The sequence below is a fragment of the Chaetodon auriga genome, chromosome 18 (genome assembly GCF_051107435.1).
Source record: "Chaetodon auriga isolate fChaAug3 chromosome 18, fChaAug3.hap1, whole genome shotgun sequence".
NCBI classification, from domain to species: domain Eukaryota; kingdom Metazoa; phylum Chordata; class Actinopteri; order Chaetodontiformes; family Chaetodontidae; genus Chaetodon; species Chaetodon auriga.
In genome coordinates this window covers 18,422,747-18,441,024 of record NC_135091.1, presented here as the reverse complement: position 1 = coordinate 18,441,024, position 18,278 = coordinate 18,422,747, and the positions used below count along the sequence as shown (strand labels likewise).

Genomic DNA, 18,278 nt, shown 5'->3' with positions numbered 1-18,278 from the left:
TATCGTTTTCAGGGGCGAATTCTCCGTTTGCGTGTAAACGAAGGGCACAAACGAAGGGAAATGTCTCCGTTTTTCAAAATATCCGTGTACGTGTACACGGGGCTCTAGTCTCAGACAGACAGAGGAGACAGACAAATAACACTAGGGAAAAAGGGGAAGAGAAAACACTGGGAGAAGACGAAACAAATCCTAACATATAACTTGAAAAGCTGATTTTTCAGTTTAATATGGACTGTTGTCATTTTTTTTTTAGATTCAACAACAGCAACAAGTAAGTGCTTAACAATAATATTCATCGTATAAAATTATGAGTAATAAAAAAGACGAAAAGTGATATTTGTAGATTGACACCTATGTGCCACAACATGTGAACACTACAGCACCCTTGACTACAACAGCTGTAGTTACCAGTGAGTTTGTAGATATAAGGGATGGGATGACACTTCTCTGGTTAGTGTCTCTTTGACCATTTCAGTAATTCATATTCATTGAAAGAATTTAACTTTTTTTTACAACTGCAACAACACTAATGACAACTGTTATGCTGAAAAACATGATATGAAAATGGAGTGAAGATTGCAGTTGGTAATCTGGTCTTGAATAATTTAGCTTTTTAGTTTCAACAATTGTGTACAATCAAAAAATGCACCACCCGTAATTCCACCAACAGCTGTAGTTATGAGTACGTTTTTAGAATTAAGTGATTTGACCTTTTATAATGTTTTGTTTTTTTTTTTCCCCAGATTCAACACCTGTTTCTACAACACATATGAGCACTACAACAGCTGCAACATCAACACCAACTGCAACAAGTAAGTGTTTCTAAATTATTTGTACAGTGTGAAAATATAAAGTATAAAGGAATAGAATCTCAGGTTTCAAATGACACCTCACTTGACCAATCATGATCTGTCATACGAAGTCTTGCAACCAGTGAAGCCAATAATAGTCTGAGTTAAACAGACTGTGAAGATTGAGCCAATTGCAACCAAGTTTGTGGATGACTGACACTTCGAATAGCCAATGAAATTCTGAACAGGCCGATATGCCACATCAGTGGATCGTTTACAGTTCCAAGTCACCTCAAATCAAGGATTTCAGTGCTAATTAAGTGATAAATATAGTAAATGGCTTCAATATAAAGATATATAGCATGAAACTAAGCTAAACTAACATGAAACTATTCAGTCGCAGTGGTATTGTCAGTCTTTATTGAACTTGGACTACAGTACGTCTTAATGCTGTGGTCCAATTGTGTTTTTCAGCTAATAAGTCCCAGATATAGTCATCTGCAACCATCTATTTCCAAAAAAGATATTTAGGCAGAAAAAAATACTCTATGTCAGTAGCACTTACAGTGATTCTGACTGATGGGGATAAACATTCAGAGTGTTACCTTTCAAGAGACCCAAACCATGATGCACAAATGGATCAAGAAAAGCTATCAGTTTACTTTGGGTTTGCCTTGGATAGGTGTCGTAGGGTAATTTTTACTGGACTGCTGTGGGGTTTTAAAATGATTACTGTTGCATCTAAGATTCTAAGCAGCTACCACTAGGGGGGCAGCTCCTGATTTCACATTTGAACATTATAACCCCCACAATTACATCATGGATTGTTGGAATGGCCTTCCTTGATATACTGTAAGGAAGTATGTGAATTAAGATCATGTGACATACTTGATTGATTCGAACTATGCACCTGTTTACTATTGTCAGCAGTAATATTGCAAAATGTCCCATTCAGATTCAATACCTGTTGCAACAACAACAATAAATGTGACCACTACAACAGCCACATCGTCACCAACATGTGAGTGCTTGAGAATAATTCCCTTCCTTGTTATAACAAGGCAGTTATTGTCTTAATCAAGTTGTCAGATCTCACTTTTCAGTTTAACATACACTGCATATAGTAATAAATAAATAATAATAATAAATGATTTTGTCAGATTCACCAACAGTTGCTACTCCAGGTGTCAACACAACAACAGTTACCACAACACCAACAACAGGCGTAACAAGTAAGTGCTTAAAAAGAATTGCTAAGATATGGTCTTGAATAATGGCTTGAATAATTATTCGTGATATACTTCTTAATATGCAGAAGAACTTCTAGCAAGTAATTTGCCTTGAATAAATTTGGTTTATAGTTTTATCAGTAACTTTATGGTTGTAATTGATGGTTGTGAAATTGTTCTTCAACATCAATAGCCACAACTCATCAAAACACTATAACACCCTTAACTTCAGCCACAACTGCAGTTACCAATGAGTTTTCAAGTAATAAGCGATGAAGCTGCACTTCTGTTGTTAACGTTTTACTTTGGTTTTTTAATATAGTTGTTTTTATTCACTTGAAGGTAGTACAAAACCTACAATAGAGACTATTTGGGTTTGAATGATGCAAAACTGCAGGATCACAAAATGGTCTCTGCAGACTTAACACCTCATGCTGCAACACATCAGAGCACTACATCACACATACCAACAACTACACCAACAGTTAATACAAGGACAAACAATTTAGTCATTTTTCTCAATCTCTCAATTAAAATCCACAATTGTATTTTGTTTTTTTTTCCAGATTCACAATAGTTGCTACAGCACTTGCCACAATTTTAGTGTGAAGTGAACGCTTAAAAATACTTCAAACTTTTCTATAATTTACTTTCCCTTACAGGATTTAAGCTTTTGCTTCAACAAACATAATTATAAAATTGTCTTCAATTGATTCAACAACAGTTGGCACAATAGATGTTAACAGAGCAACACCTACAACTATTGTAACAAGTAAGTGTTGGGAAAAATAGTTGCGATAGTATGAAAATGTTTTTTTTTTTTTTTTAAATCCAGAGCAAATCTGGGCTTGAATAATTTCTTTTTTATTGTCTCCAATGACACTTTTTTTTTTTTTTTGCAAATTCAGAGCTTACTGTGACAACACACCCAACTCCAGCAAAAACTGTTGTTACCAGTAGGTATTAAGAGATCAGTTATGGGGTAACCCTTCCCTTCTTGAAATTTGTTTGAAAATGTTCAGCAATTTATTTCAACTTGAAAGACATTACTTGTACACTAAAATTTCTAGTCTAGTCATCTAGTGCTACAACAGCAAGCTTCAAAACAATTGTTACATGGACTTCCGGTGATGATGCAGTGCGAATAGCTTTCCACAGGTTGCCGCTCCAAGAGGTTAAAACGTTAATATTTCCCATCAGTATATTTATTTCGAACGCTGAAATACACCGTGGGATCTGAGATCACATGAGCAGGCGACTGAGAAACCAACAATGACCCTCAAAATCCACAGCTAAGACCAAAATGTCAAACTCATCCAAACAAGCTAACCCAGCTATGGCGGCTAGCAGCCTCCAACGCGGCGCTGACGAGCATGGCCAGGTCCTACGAGAAATTCGCAACGTGAACCAAAACCTCGAAATGAAAATGGACAAGATCATCAGGGAAGTGGCGGCCATAAAGGGCTTGGTTGACTCAGTCAGGGCCGACCTGGTCGCGCTCAACAACAGAACCGGAGAGGCTGAATCTCAGCCTCTTTTTTTTAATATTTGGACAATTATTGATGAAATTAAGGTTATGTGAAATATGTATGTCATAAGAAAATTGCTGTGACTTGTGGCATTTACAAATTGTTGAGAAACTGTAAATTCTCTGCACCATTTATTGAGGACATTTTAAGTAATTATTACATTCTTTTTAAACTGTTGCATTTTCAGCTTCTAGTATGACCAGCCAACATATCACAGTTAACTCCACAACATCAGAGGTTACCTCTATCACAGCTTCAACCACACCCCTCATAACAGCTACCACTACTACCCATATCCCCACCACAACCACTGCCAGAGCAATCACCACTGTCTCCACCTTGAGCACTACCAGAGTCAACACCACCACCCCCACCTCGAGCACTACAACAGTTACCACCACCATCCCCACCTCGAGCACTACGAGAGTTACCACCACCATCCCCACCTTGAGCACTACGAGAGTTACCACCACCATCCCCACCTCGAGCACTACGAGAGTTACCACCACCATCCCCACCTCGAGCACTACGAGAGTTACCACCACCATCCCCACCTTAAGCACTAAGAGAGTTACCACCACCACCCCCACCTCGAGCACTACAACAGTTACCACCACCATCCCCACCTCGAGCACTACGAGAGTTACCACCACCATCCCCACCACGACTGCAGCCAAAGTTACCACCACCATCCCCACCTCAAGTACTACGAGAGTTACCACCACTATCCCCACCACAACTGCTGCCAAACTTACCACCACTGTCCCCACCACGAGCACTACCAGAGTTACTTCTACAGCTGTTACAGGTATTGTTTTATCAACAAAAATGTTATGTATGAACAAGAAGAGCCAGGGCCCAGTTGCAGAGTCGTTTGAAAACCGTTTCAGGAAAGAACAGAAAATCACGTTCGCAGGGAAAACTCCTTCAAAGTAAAACAAACCAAAATTCACCACAGAGGGGAAAGTAGCAAAATAAAGAAAAACACTAAATCACCACAAGGGATATAACTTACTCAAGAAGGAATGAAACTCAAAGCGCCCAGGAGAAAACACTAGAGGAAAGCACGGTAAAATACTGGGAATGTTGAACACGCGGAGAGAGGCAGGCGATCGTTTGAGAGCGAGACTCGTGTGACAAGAGCATAGAGAATAGTCTGGCACAGGAGTCAAATCGGAGATGGCTTAAGAAGCCGGGCTGATTAGCAGATGAGGAGCAGGTGTGCCTAGTGAGGCTCGCTCCTGAGGAGATTGGCCCCCGCCTCTCTCTCGCGCCCTACCTGCTGACAGAGAGGGAGGAAAGGAAACACTGTCAGCCCGGAATAAGGGAAAACACAAAAACGGAATCATGACAAAAAAGGGGTTAAGGAGGCACTATCACAGGGCATCTTATGAATGACTTTATATCAGATGTTTTAAACAACACTGTTCCAGTTTGCTGGCCATTGATTGGTTAAACACCATAATTGCACCACACTAGATCAAGGAAGAAACAATGACATCTGCATTGGTCTTTAGTAGAGGCACAGAAGAGGACTGAAAGAAAGATGAATTTTATATTAAAATACATTACTTAGAACTTGACCTGATCTAAGGATTCAGAGTTCATTGATTTCCTCTATCAGTTCTTGATCATGATGTCATAAGTGGAGCTCAAAATTTCCATATCTTAATGTGTAACACCGATTAACATTCCAAAATTATTCTGCATGATTTAAGGCACTACAGGTAAAAATAAAAAAGTAAAGAACATAACAAACATGAAATGTTTATTTGTAGCTTTGCTCATGCTTGTAAACATTTTTTAAACAGGATTTGATGTGGAAATGTCAATCAGATTAGACCTGGAATACACAGCAGAATTAAATGATGCAACAAGTTCTGAATACAAGGATCTGGAATCAAAGATTCTTAGAGTGGTAAGTGTATTGTTAATGTCAGATCTGACTTGTATTCTCACTTCTTGAAGTTGTCATCTTAACATCTTTAACCACTTGTCTCCACAGTTAGAGGAGCAGTATAAGGGAATCACTGGGTTTATCAATGTTTTTGTGAAGGCATTCAGGTATAGTAATTCTGGCATTGAAAACATTTGGAGGCAGGACTCTATACTCATTTTACATCATCACTTTGGCTTTTGTTTGCTCTTACAGAGAAGGAAGTGTAATTACAGACTTTGTTGTTCAGACAACAGAAGTTATTGCAGATGAAATGGCTGATGCAAATGAAAATCTCCAAGAAGCGATGAGGCCTATTGCTCCAGTCATTGGCTCAGTTACTGCATTTTACAACAGTAAGTTCAAAAAGGCAAGTAGTTTAATATCTTTTGTTTGGCTTGAATCCTAACCAATCTCTTATCCTTTCTCCAAAGGTTCAACTTCAATCGACATTCCAGAACTCACTTACACTGGTAATACCATGACACTGACTTGTGGCCCTCCAGAAAACATTAATTTGGGACAAATTTCTGGTTCTGAGTGGAAATTTAAAGGACTGGAAATTAAAGACAGCTCAAGAATTAAAATAACTGCTTTTGGCACAAAGTCTGTGCTTACAGTTAACAACGTCATCCTTGCTGATGTTGGTAAGTCAAAGCCAGCAGTCCTTTCCTGTGTTAGAGGAAAATGATGAGTTTTCTGAATTGACTTTTGAAGCTGACAAATTAATTAATTCTTCTGCCTGCTTTGCCATGAAATCATACTGCAAATAAGATCTTGTCTACATGTACAGGTACATTTTGAGAAAGGATATTTAAATAAATAAATTAAAATCTTAAAAAAAAAAGCATGCTGGGCCAGTAGGTAGCAATAACTTCTATATCGAAAATACATAAAATACCAAAGAACAATATTCTCACGCTGTGTAGTGCGCTTATTTTCCTTTTGCAGTAGTAATTATTAGATTATTATTGTAGATTAATTATTCATTTATTTGTAGTTGTTTGAGACCTATTTTTTCACTTTTATAGATTTAATGCCTTTGCTGCTCACAGCTTAGCAGTGCTAACCAAACGTAAGCAAACTGGTAGTCTACCAGTTTTGTTGTTATCTATCGTATCAAGACTATCTCTCCACCCATTACATATTCCATTTGTATGGGGAATCAATGTACCGGATTGTGTAATGTGGATACTCCTTGAGACACACTGGTTGTACTGGCCACGCCCTTGATTAGTGTTGTGTAAAACACATGTGTTGGCGTGGGACTAGTGCTTTTTTGATCTCCACACGGACGTCTGTGAGAAAAGAGCAAAGACATAGACTATAAACTTTTCAAAGGATACAACTGTAGCCGCTTACCTGTCGCTGAAGTTGCAGTTAAGTAGTGGGAGAATTGTCGTGAGGCTTTCTCCCCAGTGGTTGTATTCCATGTATCTGTCCGCCCCAAATTAAGAACCGTTCTCCGCAGCGCTGCTAAACGACAACCCAGGCGAGTCGAGGCTCCAGCTGGTTTTGGTCTGCTGTTCCCCAGGTTTAAGCACGCTGTGATTCCCCCTTACAGCGTATTACACATGGTCATGCTGGTAACGCGACCAAGGGAGGTTGGGCTCCAGTGGGCGTTGGCCTGTCTGTTCCCCCAGTGAAGAACTCATTGCATACATTCCCCCATATGGCGTATTACACACATTGGTGCTGTTAACGCAACCGAGGAGAGGTTGCAGCCAGCGATTGGCCTGTCTGTTCCCCAAGTGAAGGTGAGCTGCACAGGTTTCCCTTATGACGTACTACGCACTCTGGTGCTGTTAACGCGACCGAGGAGAATTGTGGCTTCAGCTCTGGGTGTTGGTCTCTCTGACACAATTGAAGAGCCATGACCAAACCAACCTGCAGCTAACCTAGCCTAGCGCAGGAGGGCTAATTCCTCTGGGGTAAACAAACCCTCATTGCCAGCCGTGATGTAATCATGTGAAACTTGGCATTAAAGGGGAAGTTTCACCATTGAAAATAAATAAATAGGCAGGTGTGTATAATTTGCAGGTAAGTGTGTTGTAGTAAATTAAAAACACAGGTAATCCAAAAAAAAAAAAAAAAAAGACTGATATTGTCTGCAGACATGGCCAGTGTAACCACTCATGTGTGCGTGGCCTGTGCCATCACACTGCCTATGGAGGATGGGCACGACAAGTGCAAAGCATCTGGCGTCTGGGGTTCCAGCATGCCGAGGCTGCCAGAGAAAACCCTGCAGCATGCATGAATTGCTTTATAATGCCCCTGTGCACAAGGGAGGCTCATGCCCATTTCTTTGTTGGTAAATGGCCCCACTCCCATTCCAACAATGAGGGAGCTACAAAACGTCAGCGATTGCAATCCCCCGACAGGGATGTTGCCTCTCCTCTCTACCTCTGGGGTACTCAGGAGCGGAAAAAGATGAGGATGCACTCTCCTTGTTTCCCTCTGAGGACGAGAGCGTGCTGATGGCAGGGCAAGAAAGCCACAGAACTGAGACCAGCCCAGGGTTGCAAGAGCTACCAGCGGTCTCCCAGCTACAAGAGCAGCAGCAGCCCTAGATATCATGTTGCCAGAGGACCCACACCTCCCTACCTCTCGTTTCGAGGAGAGGAATGCACCACAGCCAGCATGGCTAAGGGTGCTTCTCCTGCCAGACTTTGAGGCTGTGGTTCTGGCACTGTTTCACATGCTGACACGAGCCTGCAGTTGGCCCAGTGTTAGGCAGGTGGCTAGCAAATGTTAGCGAGGCTGAGCGTATTGGTTGCGAAGGCCCCCCTCCAATTGACCAGTCCCTGGCTGTCCTTGTGTCATCAGCAGGGTCAGCTTTAGGACCATCCAGCTATCCCAGCAGGAACTATAGGTCAACGGATGGTTTTGCCACAGTTGACCTCGAAGATGCCTACTTTCAAATACCAATTTGGAGAGGGCATTGGTGGTTCCTTTGGTTGCAATCTGGGGGCAGAACCCACAAGTTCATGGTCCTCCCTTTCAGAATCTCTCTGGCACCCTGCACATTCACGAGGTGCATGGATGCAGTCCTCGGACCCCTTCGTCGACAAGGCGTCAGGGTCCTCAATTCTCTGGACGTCTGGTTGGTATGTGCCCAGACACAACAGATGTGCCACGACCTTGTTTCCAGGCTGCTGCTTCACATCAAGAATTTGGGGCTGCAGATAAACGAAAAAAAGAGCAAGCTGGAAAAATCACAGGTCACCCAGTTCCTGAGTATGTTTCTGGACTCCAGTACGGCATCAATTTCCCTGACCACACAGCGGAAAGAGGCCAAAAGGGCTTGCCTCTCCCACTTTTGCCTCCACACAAGGGTGAGCTGGAGGCTGTGTCTCCGTCTGATGGACCTGATGGCAGCCATTGTCCAGATAGTCCCACTTGGCCTTTTGAACATGCGACTGGTGCAGTGATGTCTGCTGAGCCTGTTTTCGAGCCCCCAGACTCCCCTGTTGACCAAATTTTGGGTGGCACGACGACTTTGTGTGGCACTCCACTGGTGGAGGTGCCCACAGAACTTGGGGAGGGGCAACAGGCTGAGCCTTGTAATGCATCGGCAACTCCTGGCAATGGATGCCTCACAGGTAGGTTGTGGAGCCGTACATGCAGGCCTAGGTGTCCGGGCTGCCTGAACCGGCAAACAGTTGAACCTACACATCAATGCTCTCGAGCAATTCACCTTGCACTTCTACAATTCCTCCCATGCCTGTAGGGCTGCCATGTACTAGTCAGGACCGACAGCACAGTGGCAGCAGCCTATGTCAACAGACGGGGGGACTGGACTCTCCCCACTTAGGGCAGCTGGCTCACGAATTATGGACATGGACATACCCACGATTCCTCTCACTTAGAACTACCTACCTGCTGGGCCCTCTGAACACCGCAGCAGACTTGTTGCCTTATCTGTCCATCAGGAGTGCTATAAGGTACTTCCAGGGAATGCTGGAGTTACCCTGCAGCCTAACCCTGCCTTCCTTCCAAAAGTACTCTCCGACACCAACCTCAACCAAACCATCAAGCTCCGCCCATATGCCCTGTCAGACCACTGTTGTCTTATTTGAAGTGCACAAACTCAGTGCGCAATGTTTTAAGACGTTTGTAAGACGGAGTACTTGGGCAAACCACTGTCAAAGTCAAGACTGTCCAGATGGGTTGTACAGGCCATCCAACAGGCCTACACAGACACAGGCCAACTCTACCAGGGCTCTATGCTTACTCAACAAGGGGCATGGCAACCTCATGGGTGCTATGGCGAGGTGCTTCCTTAAAGGAGATCTGTGAAACAACCACTTGGTCAATGCCCTCGACCTTCGCAAATTACTACTCTCTTTATGTAGCAGCTAGCCCATCATTTGGAGAGTGGGTGCTAGCCGCAACCCGGCCTTGAAATGGAGCCTTACTGTCTTGCGGGGTTGGTAGGCCCAGGTTGGCGGCTTGCCACTGGGCTTAAGGCAGGAGCACTTGCGTCTGGCAGTGCCATCAGGCCTGTGGGTTTGTAATTAGTGTAAATAGCTCATCTATCTATCTATCTATCTATCTATCTACTTTCACTTGTGCTTGGTTTGCACAGTCCCCTCATGGGGTGTGTTACAGAGGTTCCCCATACATATGGAATATGTAATGGGTTTAGAGATAATCTCGATATGATAGAGAACGTTTGGTTACAGGTGTAGTCTTTGTTTTCTGAGTGAAGAAACTATCTCTCCACCAGTGGGCACTCGGAGACGTGTGTCGATCAATATAAAGCACTGGTCCCACTCCAGCACAGGTGTTTTATACAACACTACTCAAGGGTGTGGTTGGTACAACCGGTGTGTCTTAAAGAGTATCCACGTTACACGTTCCGTAGGTCAATTCGTCATATGTATGGAATATGTTATGGGTGGAGACTCTTCACTCAGAGAACAAAGGTTACACCCATAATTGAACAGTTTAGGTGCATTTAGCGATAGTGTGTATGTGTGAATTGTGGTGGTGACATCATCATTTCACAGAAATCTTAGACAACATTTTCAAAAAACTCCCTTTCAGTGACATGAAACGCTGTTTGGACGAGAGGAAAATATTCATTTTCAAATTATCTGCATATGTGTAGACAAGACCAAAGAGACCAAAGTGAGAAACCACTCACTGTTACTGCATCTCCCATGGAGGCATACATACACATATATTGTTGATGTATCAGTGTAGAAATATTTAGTCACAGCTATAGTGAAATACTGACATAATTGCAATTTTTTGATTTTCTGTTTTACAGTTTACCAATGCATTCATTAATACTTCTCTTACTCACAGGGCTTTATGAATGTACTGTGAAAGGCAAAGTAATGAATTTCCTCCAAAAAGGACTTGTAACAGGAGACCACGTCAAACAAGCTCCCATTGTGCGACTACAGAGTAAGGTTAATGTTAAATGCAAAGAGGGGCAGATTCTACAACTTCAGTGTTGCGTACAGTCCTCCTATAGAATTCAGTGGTTTGAAGGCACAGCTGTTTTACTCTCAAGTAAGTATGAAGTGAATTTTGAAAACTCTTCATTGTGACCATAGTGAGAAACTAGACACATCTATTAACAGGTTATCTTATTAACAATGCTGTCAAATGTTCACAGCCAACACTGACAATGGAGAAACCTACTGTATCAAGCATGATTACCAGCTAGGAAGCTGCAGCGTATTACAGGAAAAAGAATTAACTTTTACATGTAAGGTAGATGAACCAAAGGATTATCAAATGACAACAACAGTGACCATTTTCAGAGAGGGTAAGACCAACATTTGAAATGCAACTATACTGTTCCTTTGCTGTTTTTACTATTTCTTTGTGTAACACTATTTGATTATTTAACTCTTTAAGATATTACATGTAATGATGCTGAGTATGGGACTGGACGACCAAATGACATATCAAGCATAGGATGTGATAGCGGCCAAGAGGGAAGCACAACTGCGGTCTGTCAGGAAACAGGGGAGTGGACACTTATGATGGACACCTGCATCATAACACAAATCAAGGAATTATTAATTGATTCACAGGTGGGTGATCTGCTGGGGATATCACATCCCCCATTGGTGCCAAAAAACTTAATCAGGACATTACAAATACCAGCACATTCTTTTAGCTTGCCCTGTATGCATGTGACCAGTAAGGTGCAGAGAGAAAGCTGCTGTTTTTTTAATGCTTCATTCTTTCAGGATTTGGTTGTGGAGGAAGTACCACAATTTACAGCAAATCTGAGTAAAACTGTCCAGGAAAACAGAACAGAAATTGCAAATTCATCTGCAACTATATCGGCTATTGTTGAGATCCTAAACACCATTGCAAATGTTTCCACTGCTGTCGGTGAATCTGTCATGCAGGTAGGTTAAACCTTCCCCTCTGTAAATAGGACTTACATAAGAATTTCCCCCAGGGGATAAATGAAATATCTGTATCCATTTATATATGTGTATTATGTCAATAAATGTACTTTTAGACTTTGTATTAAGGTTGTACCCTCACAATGAAATGTCTCTCCATCTGCAGAATGTACTTACAACAATTGATGTAATCATTGGTGATGATGCAAGGGAGTCCTGGGCAGTTTTGAATGCAAATGAAACCCACAGTGCAAGCTCAGGGTTACTGAATTCACTGGAGAATATCTCCAAGGAGTTGGTTGGGGAGTTTGAAATTGCAACTCCACGGATCCTGCTCAACCGAACTAAGTTTGACAACTCCTTCACAGCAGAGCTGAACTCCAGCATCACCATAGACATTCCAAACACCATGATAAGTAACATCTTTATCACCACCATCACCTTCCCCACCCTAAATAATGTTATGCCATCACGGAACTCCAGCTTTGATGGCAGCCTCTTCAACAGCACCAGCAATGAAACTGTCGATGATCATGCCATCAATGCTGCTGTGGTGTTAGTCCAAATAAACGCAACAATTCAGAATGTCACCTTGAGCTACGACAAGCTAAACAACTCCCTGTCACTAAACCCACAGTGCGTCTTCTGGAACTTCACCCTCTTTGATAATCTGGGTGCTTGGGATGATGAAGGGTGTACATTTGTTTCAGACATAAACAACACAGTAACCTGCAACTGCAACCATCTCACCTCCTTCTCAGTTCTGATGGCAAGGGGAGTCCCTCCAGAACTGAAAGATGCCTTGGATGTAATCACTTATGTTGGAGTTGGGATATCTCTGGCAAGCCTAGTTATATGTCTCATTATTGAAGGATACGTTTGGAAAGCCATAACCAGAAATAGCACTGCTTTTATGCGTCATGTTTCCATCATTAACACTGCCCTGTCTCTGTTGATTGCTGACATCTGTTTCATCATTGGTGCCTCTATTGCAAAGAACCCACTTGAAAACCCAGGGGAGGACTATGAAGTTCCAGTTGGACCATGCAGCACAGCAACATTTTTTATGCACTTTTTCTACCTAGCTCTCTTCTTTTGGATGCTTGTGTCAGGTCTTCTGCTCTTTTACCGGACAGTCATGGTCTTCTCCCACATGTCCAAGTCAACCATGTTGGCCATTGGCTTCAGCTTAGGCTATGGGTGCCCTCTGATTATAGCTGTTATTACTGTTGCTGTCACAGCATCAGGAAATGGATACATAAGGACGTACAATGCTTGTTGGCTGAACTGGATCGATACAAAGGCCCTGCTGGCCTTGGTGATACCTGCCTTGATCATAGTTTTTATCAACATTTTAATCGTCATTGTGGTCTTGTTCAAAATGCTGAGAAGAGGTGTGGGGGACACTGCTCAAACAGATGAAAAGCATACACTGGTGGTCATTGCAAGGTGTGTGATCATTTTGACACCTTTATTTGGACTAACTTGGTCTTTGGGAGTGGGAACCATGGTATCTTCAACAAATAAAGGAATCCACATTGCCTTTGCATTCTTCAATTCACTACAGGTATTTACATCCATTGAAATAAATATAATTCAATACTTACAAAGCAGTATTTTTGTGTAATAAAACATTTTGGCTTCTTTCCATCTGATGATGAAATATGCATGTCATCTCTCTTTCTTCAGGGTTTCTTCATTTTAGTGTTTGGGACACTACTTGATTCAAAGGTATGTTGATTTAAGAAAAATACTTTGAAATTTTGGGAAATACACTTTTTTATTATTTTTTTTTTTACTGAGTCAGAGAAAAAGATCAATACCACTGTCACAGTAGAGGAGGAAGTATTAAGATCCTTTATTGAAGAAAAGTTATCAATGCCTCGTAATATAAAAAGTGTATTTCCCAAAAAGGCAAAGTGCTCTTTTAAAGTGCTAATTTTGCTGAAAATTTCCCAAATTGCACTGTACTTGAATACTACTGATGACATTGTCATGAATTTGATTGTGCATTTAGATCCGTTCTATCCTTGCAAGGAGATCACCTACATCAAGCACAGTTTCTAATCCATCAAGAGTAAGTGTTTTTTTGTTTGTTTGATTGTTTACTTTTTTTTTTTTTTTAATATTTCGAAACCCCTGCATACCTTAAATGTTTTCCTTGTTTGTCAATATAGCCTGTGGTTGAATATAGACCTGCTAAATAGTACAGAAATCATTCCCTTAAATCTCATTGTTCTTGCAATCGTGTGATTTTATATGTATTTATTTGTTTCAACAATAGAGTACAAGTGGTGGTATTTCCTCTCTCGGTGAACTAAACTGGATAAGTCGATTGCGTGGAAGGAGATGTAAGTTGTCACTAAGTAAGCCACTTTAGCTGCTTTTCTGTTTACATCAAGCTGCCTCAGTAACAGTTCATTTGTCTTTCAGATATCTACCGTCTGTCAGAAGCCGCAAACTCAAGCAGCAGTGGTGCATTGGAATCATTTGTTAGTTTATGAATCAAGCAGCAATTTGTACTGTACATGTAAAATGTATGTTATTACTGATAAATTCTCCATGTCTGCATGCACACTACTGAGAAAACAGTGTTAGCTAACTGCTAGCCATTTACTTGCCACTTGTTCTTAGACCCAATAAGTAACTTTTTGTTAAATCAATAAATTGGAGTTGACATCTTCTAATAACAGCAGAGTGTGTAGGCTTTGTGCTATCAAATCTATTTTGTGCATCACTGTGGAAAAGTAAATTGAGTTTTGGTTAACGGTGTAGCTGATCAATGACGCATGTTAGTTAAACAGCAGCCAAAGTGCAATGTCATAAGCAAAGCTCTTGCTCTGCCAGTTTGTTGTAGTTCACACATATTATCAATTGCCTCTCTTGCCCATCGAGGCCTGTAATGTGCTGTTTTATTGTTTTTGTAATTGATTATTCAAACTGTGGCTGAGTGCTAATGTACATTGTGCTGGTAAAAAAAAATAGATATATTTTTTCAAATCATTTGTTTTTTGTATTATAAATCAAAAGCTTTACAAAATTGAAACAGTGTTGAAAATTATTTGTACTGTATTCTGGATTTCACTTTAAAACTTGTGTACACATAGACGGACAGATGCCTTTGGATAAACAGCCAAGTGCTACATATTGCTAAAACTGATTGGACTGAACAAAACTGATCTTGCCCCATGAATTTTCTTTACATTCTCTGTTCTACATCTCACTCAAAATAAAAACACCAAAACATTTAGTTACTGAAACTCACCAATTATGTATAACATCGTCACATTGATATTAGCATTTGTCTTTATTGTTACACATGTTCAAATCAATTTGCACATTCTTCATCATGAAATATACTTTTTATTTGCCTTTACTTGAACACTTTTATTTGTGATGAAGCAGGCTTGTGGATGATTATAAGATAGTTTCCTTTGATTGTTTCAGGACAATTTTCTTGAAGAATAACTTCAAGAATCAAGGTTCTTTCAGAAATCATGCAGTTTGAGCTGCATTTGCTGCTGGAATCAGTAGTTAGCCTGCAAGCTTGTAACCTAAGTTCAACTAATTCAGAAGTGAAAAGCTGTTATAGTGTGGTGTAAGCCAATGAAAATAATAAGTTTCACAGGGCAATGGTAGTATTGTTGCACTGTGTCTGAAAGGGTCTTCAGATGGCAGTGTATGTCCCTTTCTGTTCTGATCAACCAATCTTTGTTATTGCTTCTATTACAATTTGCTTTTAAGGTAATCATCTAGGGGGCTCTTTAAGTAGAGATCAATGGCAGAAATTCTGTTGTTGTTTGGAGACAACTTTAACAAAATAGCTTTCCTGTGGAATAAAATAAATACATTTTTATAAAATTTGGATAAAAGCTAAATGTCTGTGTCTCTCCAGTCATCTCTGTTCATATCTCTGGGGATCTCAAGAAATGCACACTGACACTGTAACAACAGAACCACATCTGCACTGTTATGAGTCAGTGATGAAGTCTGGACTAGCCACTGTTTTTTGTTGTTTTTGTGAGGAATACAGAGAAGGGTAGAGGGAGTGGGGGGATAGGGATCAGTGTAAAATCATATCAGCCTGGTTGCCGTGGACTCTTCCTCTACAGCGCCTCACAAACGCACACCGAAAGAAAAGGATAAGGAAAGTCGAGTTAGAAGTGAGCTGCTGATGGACACTGAAAATATCTCCACAACGGCTTTTCCCCGATATCTGAGCAATCCTCACCTCACATCTCCAAACCTCACCAGCACTTTCAAACTTGCCGGAGCCGAATCCTTGCTGCGGGCCCACTGGGCAGCGCTTCCTGAAAGTCCTCTCTGCTCAAGTCAAGAAAACGCTGCAGACTCCCATTAGTGGAGTCCTCACGTGTAAGTGTTTGTTTTTTACACCGTGCCCCCGCAAAGCAGTGGCTAAGCTACAGTAGCTTCACTCCACTACACACTACACATTTTCTGCTGTAGCTGTTTTCCCTATTCCACAGATATCATCGAAGTATGCCACCACTTACCTCTCCATCTGGTTGTGACTGCTGCCTGCATTTGACCATCGCTGAACTGGAAAGACGTATCTCCACTCTCTACCCACTCCGGGATGAGGAACGATACCTTGACTCCCTTGTTACTGTTGGTGCTACTCCTACTCAGCTGAGGCTGAGCTGGACTCCACTCCCCTGGTTGTCCAAGTCCCACGTTGAGGATCTCTGGCTACAGCTAGGAGCTAAGCCAAAGAATCCGGCAACAACTTCATTCACACCAAATCCAAAAATTTATAACTCCACTCACAGTCAGGGTCCATGGGTTGCTGTCTATAGAAGAAACAAAGGAAACAAGTCTCCCCCACACTCATCTCCTTCTCCTTTCCACGAACTTCAGCTTTCTAACTGACACGGTCCCCCTTGACAGGAGACCCTCATCCCGTGTCGGATGCAACTGCTGTTACTGCTAACCCTTCACACATCTGGAGAAGGGGCCGCCCGGCGTAACAAGCGAGCGGGAAGTCCTCCTTCTACTGCCGCAGGCTGCTAAGGGAGGCTATTAACAGCCGCTCTGGGGGGTTCACTTTCTCACAGCTGACTGGAAAGCAGCCTCCCATGTCGGACGACAGGTCATCACCACAACACTCGCAGGAACAGCCCACTCACCCTCATCTGAGTTTGCCCCGCTCTGATGACACGAGAGATTCACTGGTTTAGACTCTAGTGATCATAACAACTACAGATCCATTACCAACTTACCATTCATCTCCAAAATTCTTGAGAGGGTAGTTGCAACTCAACTTCAGGCCCACCTTGACAGCAATAATCTCTCTGAACAATGCCAATCTGGTTTTCGTCTCAAGCATACCACAGAAACTGCACTGGTCAGGATTACAAACGACCTCCTCTGTACAGCTGATTCTGGTTTACTTTGTACCCTCATCCTCCTTGATCTCATAGCAGCCTTTGATACAATATCGCATCAAATGCTCCTGGATAGACTGGCTACCATTGGAATTGGGGGCACTGTGTACCAGTGGTTTCCCTCTTACCTTACGGGTAAAACACACTTCATTCAGATACAGAACTACTATTCTGAACGCACCACAGTTCACCATGGCATTCCTCAGGGTTCAGTGTTGGGACCATTCCTGTTAATCATGTACCTCCTCCCTCTTGGCAAAATCTTCCGCCACAATGGTATTCACTTTCATTGCTATGCTGATGATATTCAGCTATATCTGTCCACTGAACCCACCTCCACTCTGGCCCCCACTACCCTTACTGCCTGTCTGCATGACATACAAATATGGATGACAAAAAATTACCTACAACTAAACAGCAGTAAAACCGAGCTACTGCTCATTGGCACAAAATCCACACTCCCTAAAAATAGTATTTGTTCCCTCCCAGTTGTTGATGCCATCATTCCTGTCTCCACACAGGTCAAGAGCCTTGGAGTTACCCTGGACAGTACTCTCTCCTTTTCAAATCATATCAACAATATCTTCTGCATTGCTTTTTTCCACTTATGTAACATTTCCAGACTCCGCCCCACTCTAACTTAGTCAAAACTCTGTAGCACGGATCATCACATGCACAAAATTCACTGAACATGTCACCCCTGACTTCACTGGCTCCCTGTATCACAGCGGATTAACTACAAAATACTCCTACCTACATTCAAAGCACTACATAATCTATCCCCCCATCTCATAGACCTGCTGAAGACGCACGCTCCCTCTCGTTCTCTTCGTTCCTCATCAGCCAATCAACTAGCACAGCCAGTCTTTAACCTTAGTACAATGGGTGCCAGGGCCTTTTCCTGTTCTGCACCTCAACACTGGAATTCACTTCCCCATCACATTTGCATACTGGACTCCGTTACAGAATTCAAAATTGCTCTCAAAACTCATCTATTTAGAATAGCTTATT

At 41.9% G+C, this 18,278-nt stretch overlaps 1 protein-coding gene across 13 annotated transcripts in view; it reads left to right on the top strand.

The window, feature by feature from the left end:
• Positions 1 to 14,773, top strand: part of LOC143335878 (uncharacterized) — a 36,303-nt gene extending 21,530 nt beyond the window's left edge. For 12 of the 13 annotated variants that reach the window (XM_076755534.1, XM_076755533.1, XM_076755543.1 and 9 more), the window contains 18 exons: positions 254 to 271; positions 744 to 812; positions 1,747 to 1,812; positions 1,952 to 2,023; positions 3,737 to 4,357; positions 5,361 to 5,467; positions 5,555 to 5,613; positions 5,702 to 5,841; positions 5,920 to 6,132; positions 10,799 to 11,008; positions 11,115 to 11,267; positions 11,360 to 11,538; positions 11,698 to 11,862; positions 12,029 to 13,429; positions 13,552 to 13,593; positions 13,880 to 13,939; positions 14,147 to 14,213; positions 14,296 to 14,773. In XM_076755534.1, the coding sequence (XP_076611649.1) occupies positions 254 to 271; positions 744 to 812; positions 1,747 to 1,812; positions 1,952 to 2,023; positions 3,737 to 4,357; positions 5,361 to 5,467; positions 5,555 to 5,613; positions 5,702 to 5,841; positions 5,920 to 6,132; positions 10,799 to 11,008; positions 11,115 to 11,267; positions 11,360 to 11,538; positions 11,698 to 11,862; positions 12,029 to 13,429; positions 13,552 to 13,593; positions 13,880 to 13,939; positions 14,147 to 14,213; positions 14,296 to 14,366 (3,713 nt within the window). In that variant the 3' untranslated portion in view covers positions 14,367 to 14,773. The remainder of the gene's footprint in view (positions 1 to 253; positions 272 to 743; positions 813 to 1,746; positions 1,813 to 1,951; positions 2,024 to 3,736; positions 4,358 to 5,360; positions 5,468 to 5,554; positions 5,614 to 5,701; positions 5,842 to 5,919; positions 6,133 to 10,798; positions 11,009 to 11,114; positions 11,268 to 11,359; positions 11,539 to 11,697; positions 11,863 to 12,028; positions 13,430 to 13,551; positions 13,594 to 13,879; positions 13,940 to 14,146; positions 14,214 to 14,295) is intronic. The other variant, XM_076755531.1, reaches the window with a different exon arrangement.
• Positions 14,774 to 18,278: the final 3,505 nt, after the last annotated feature.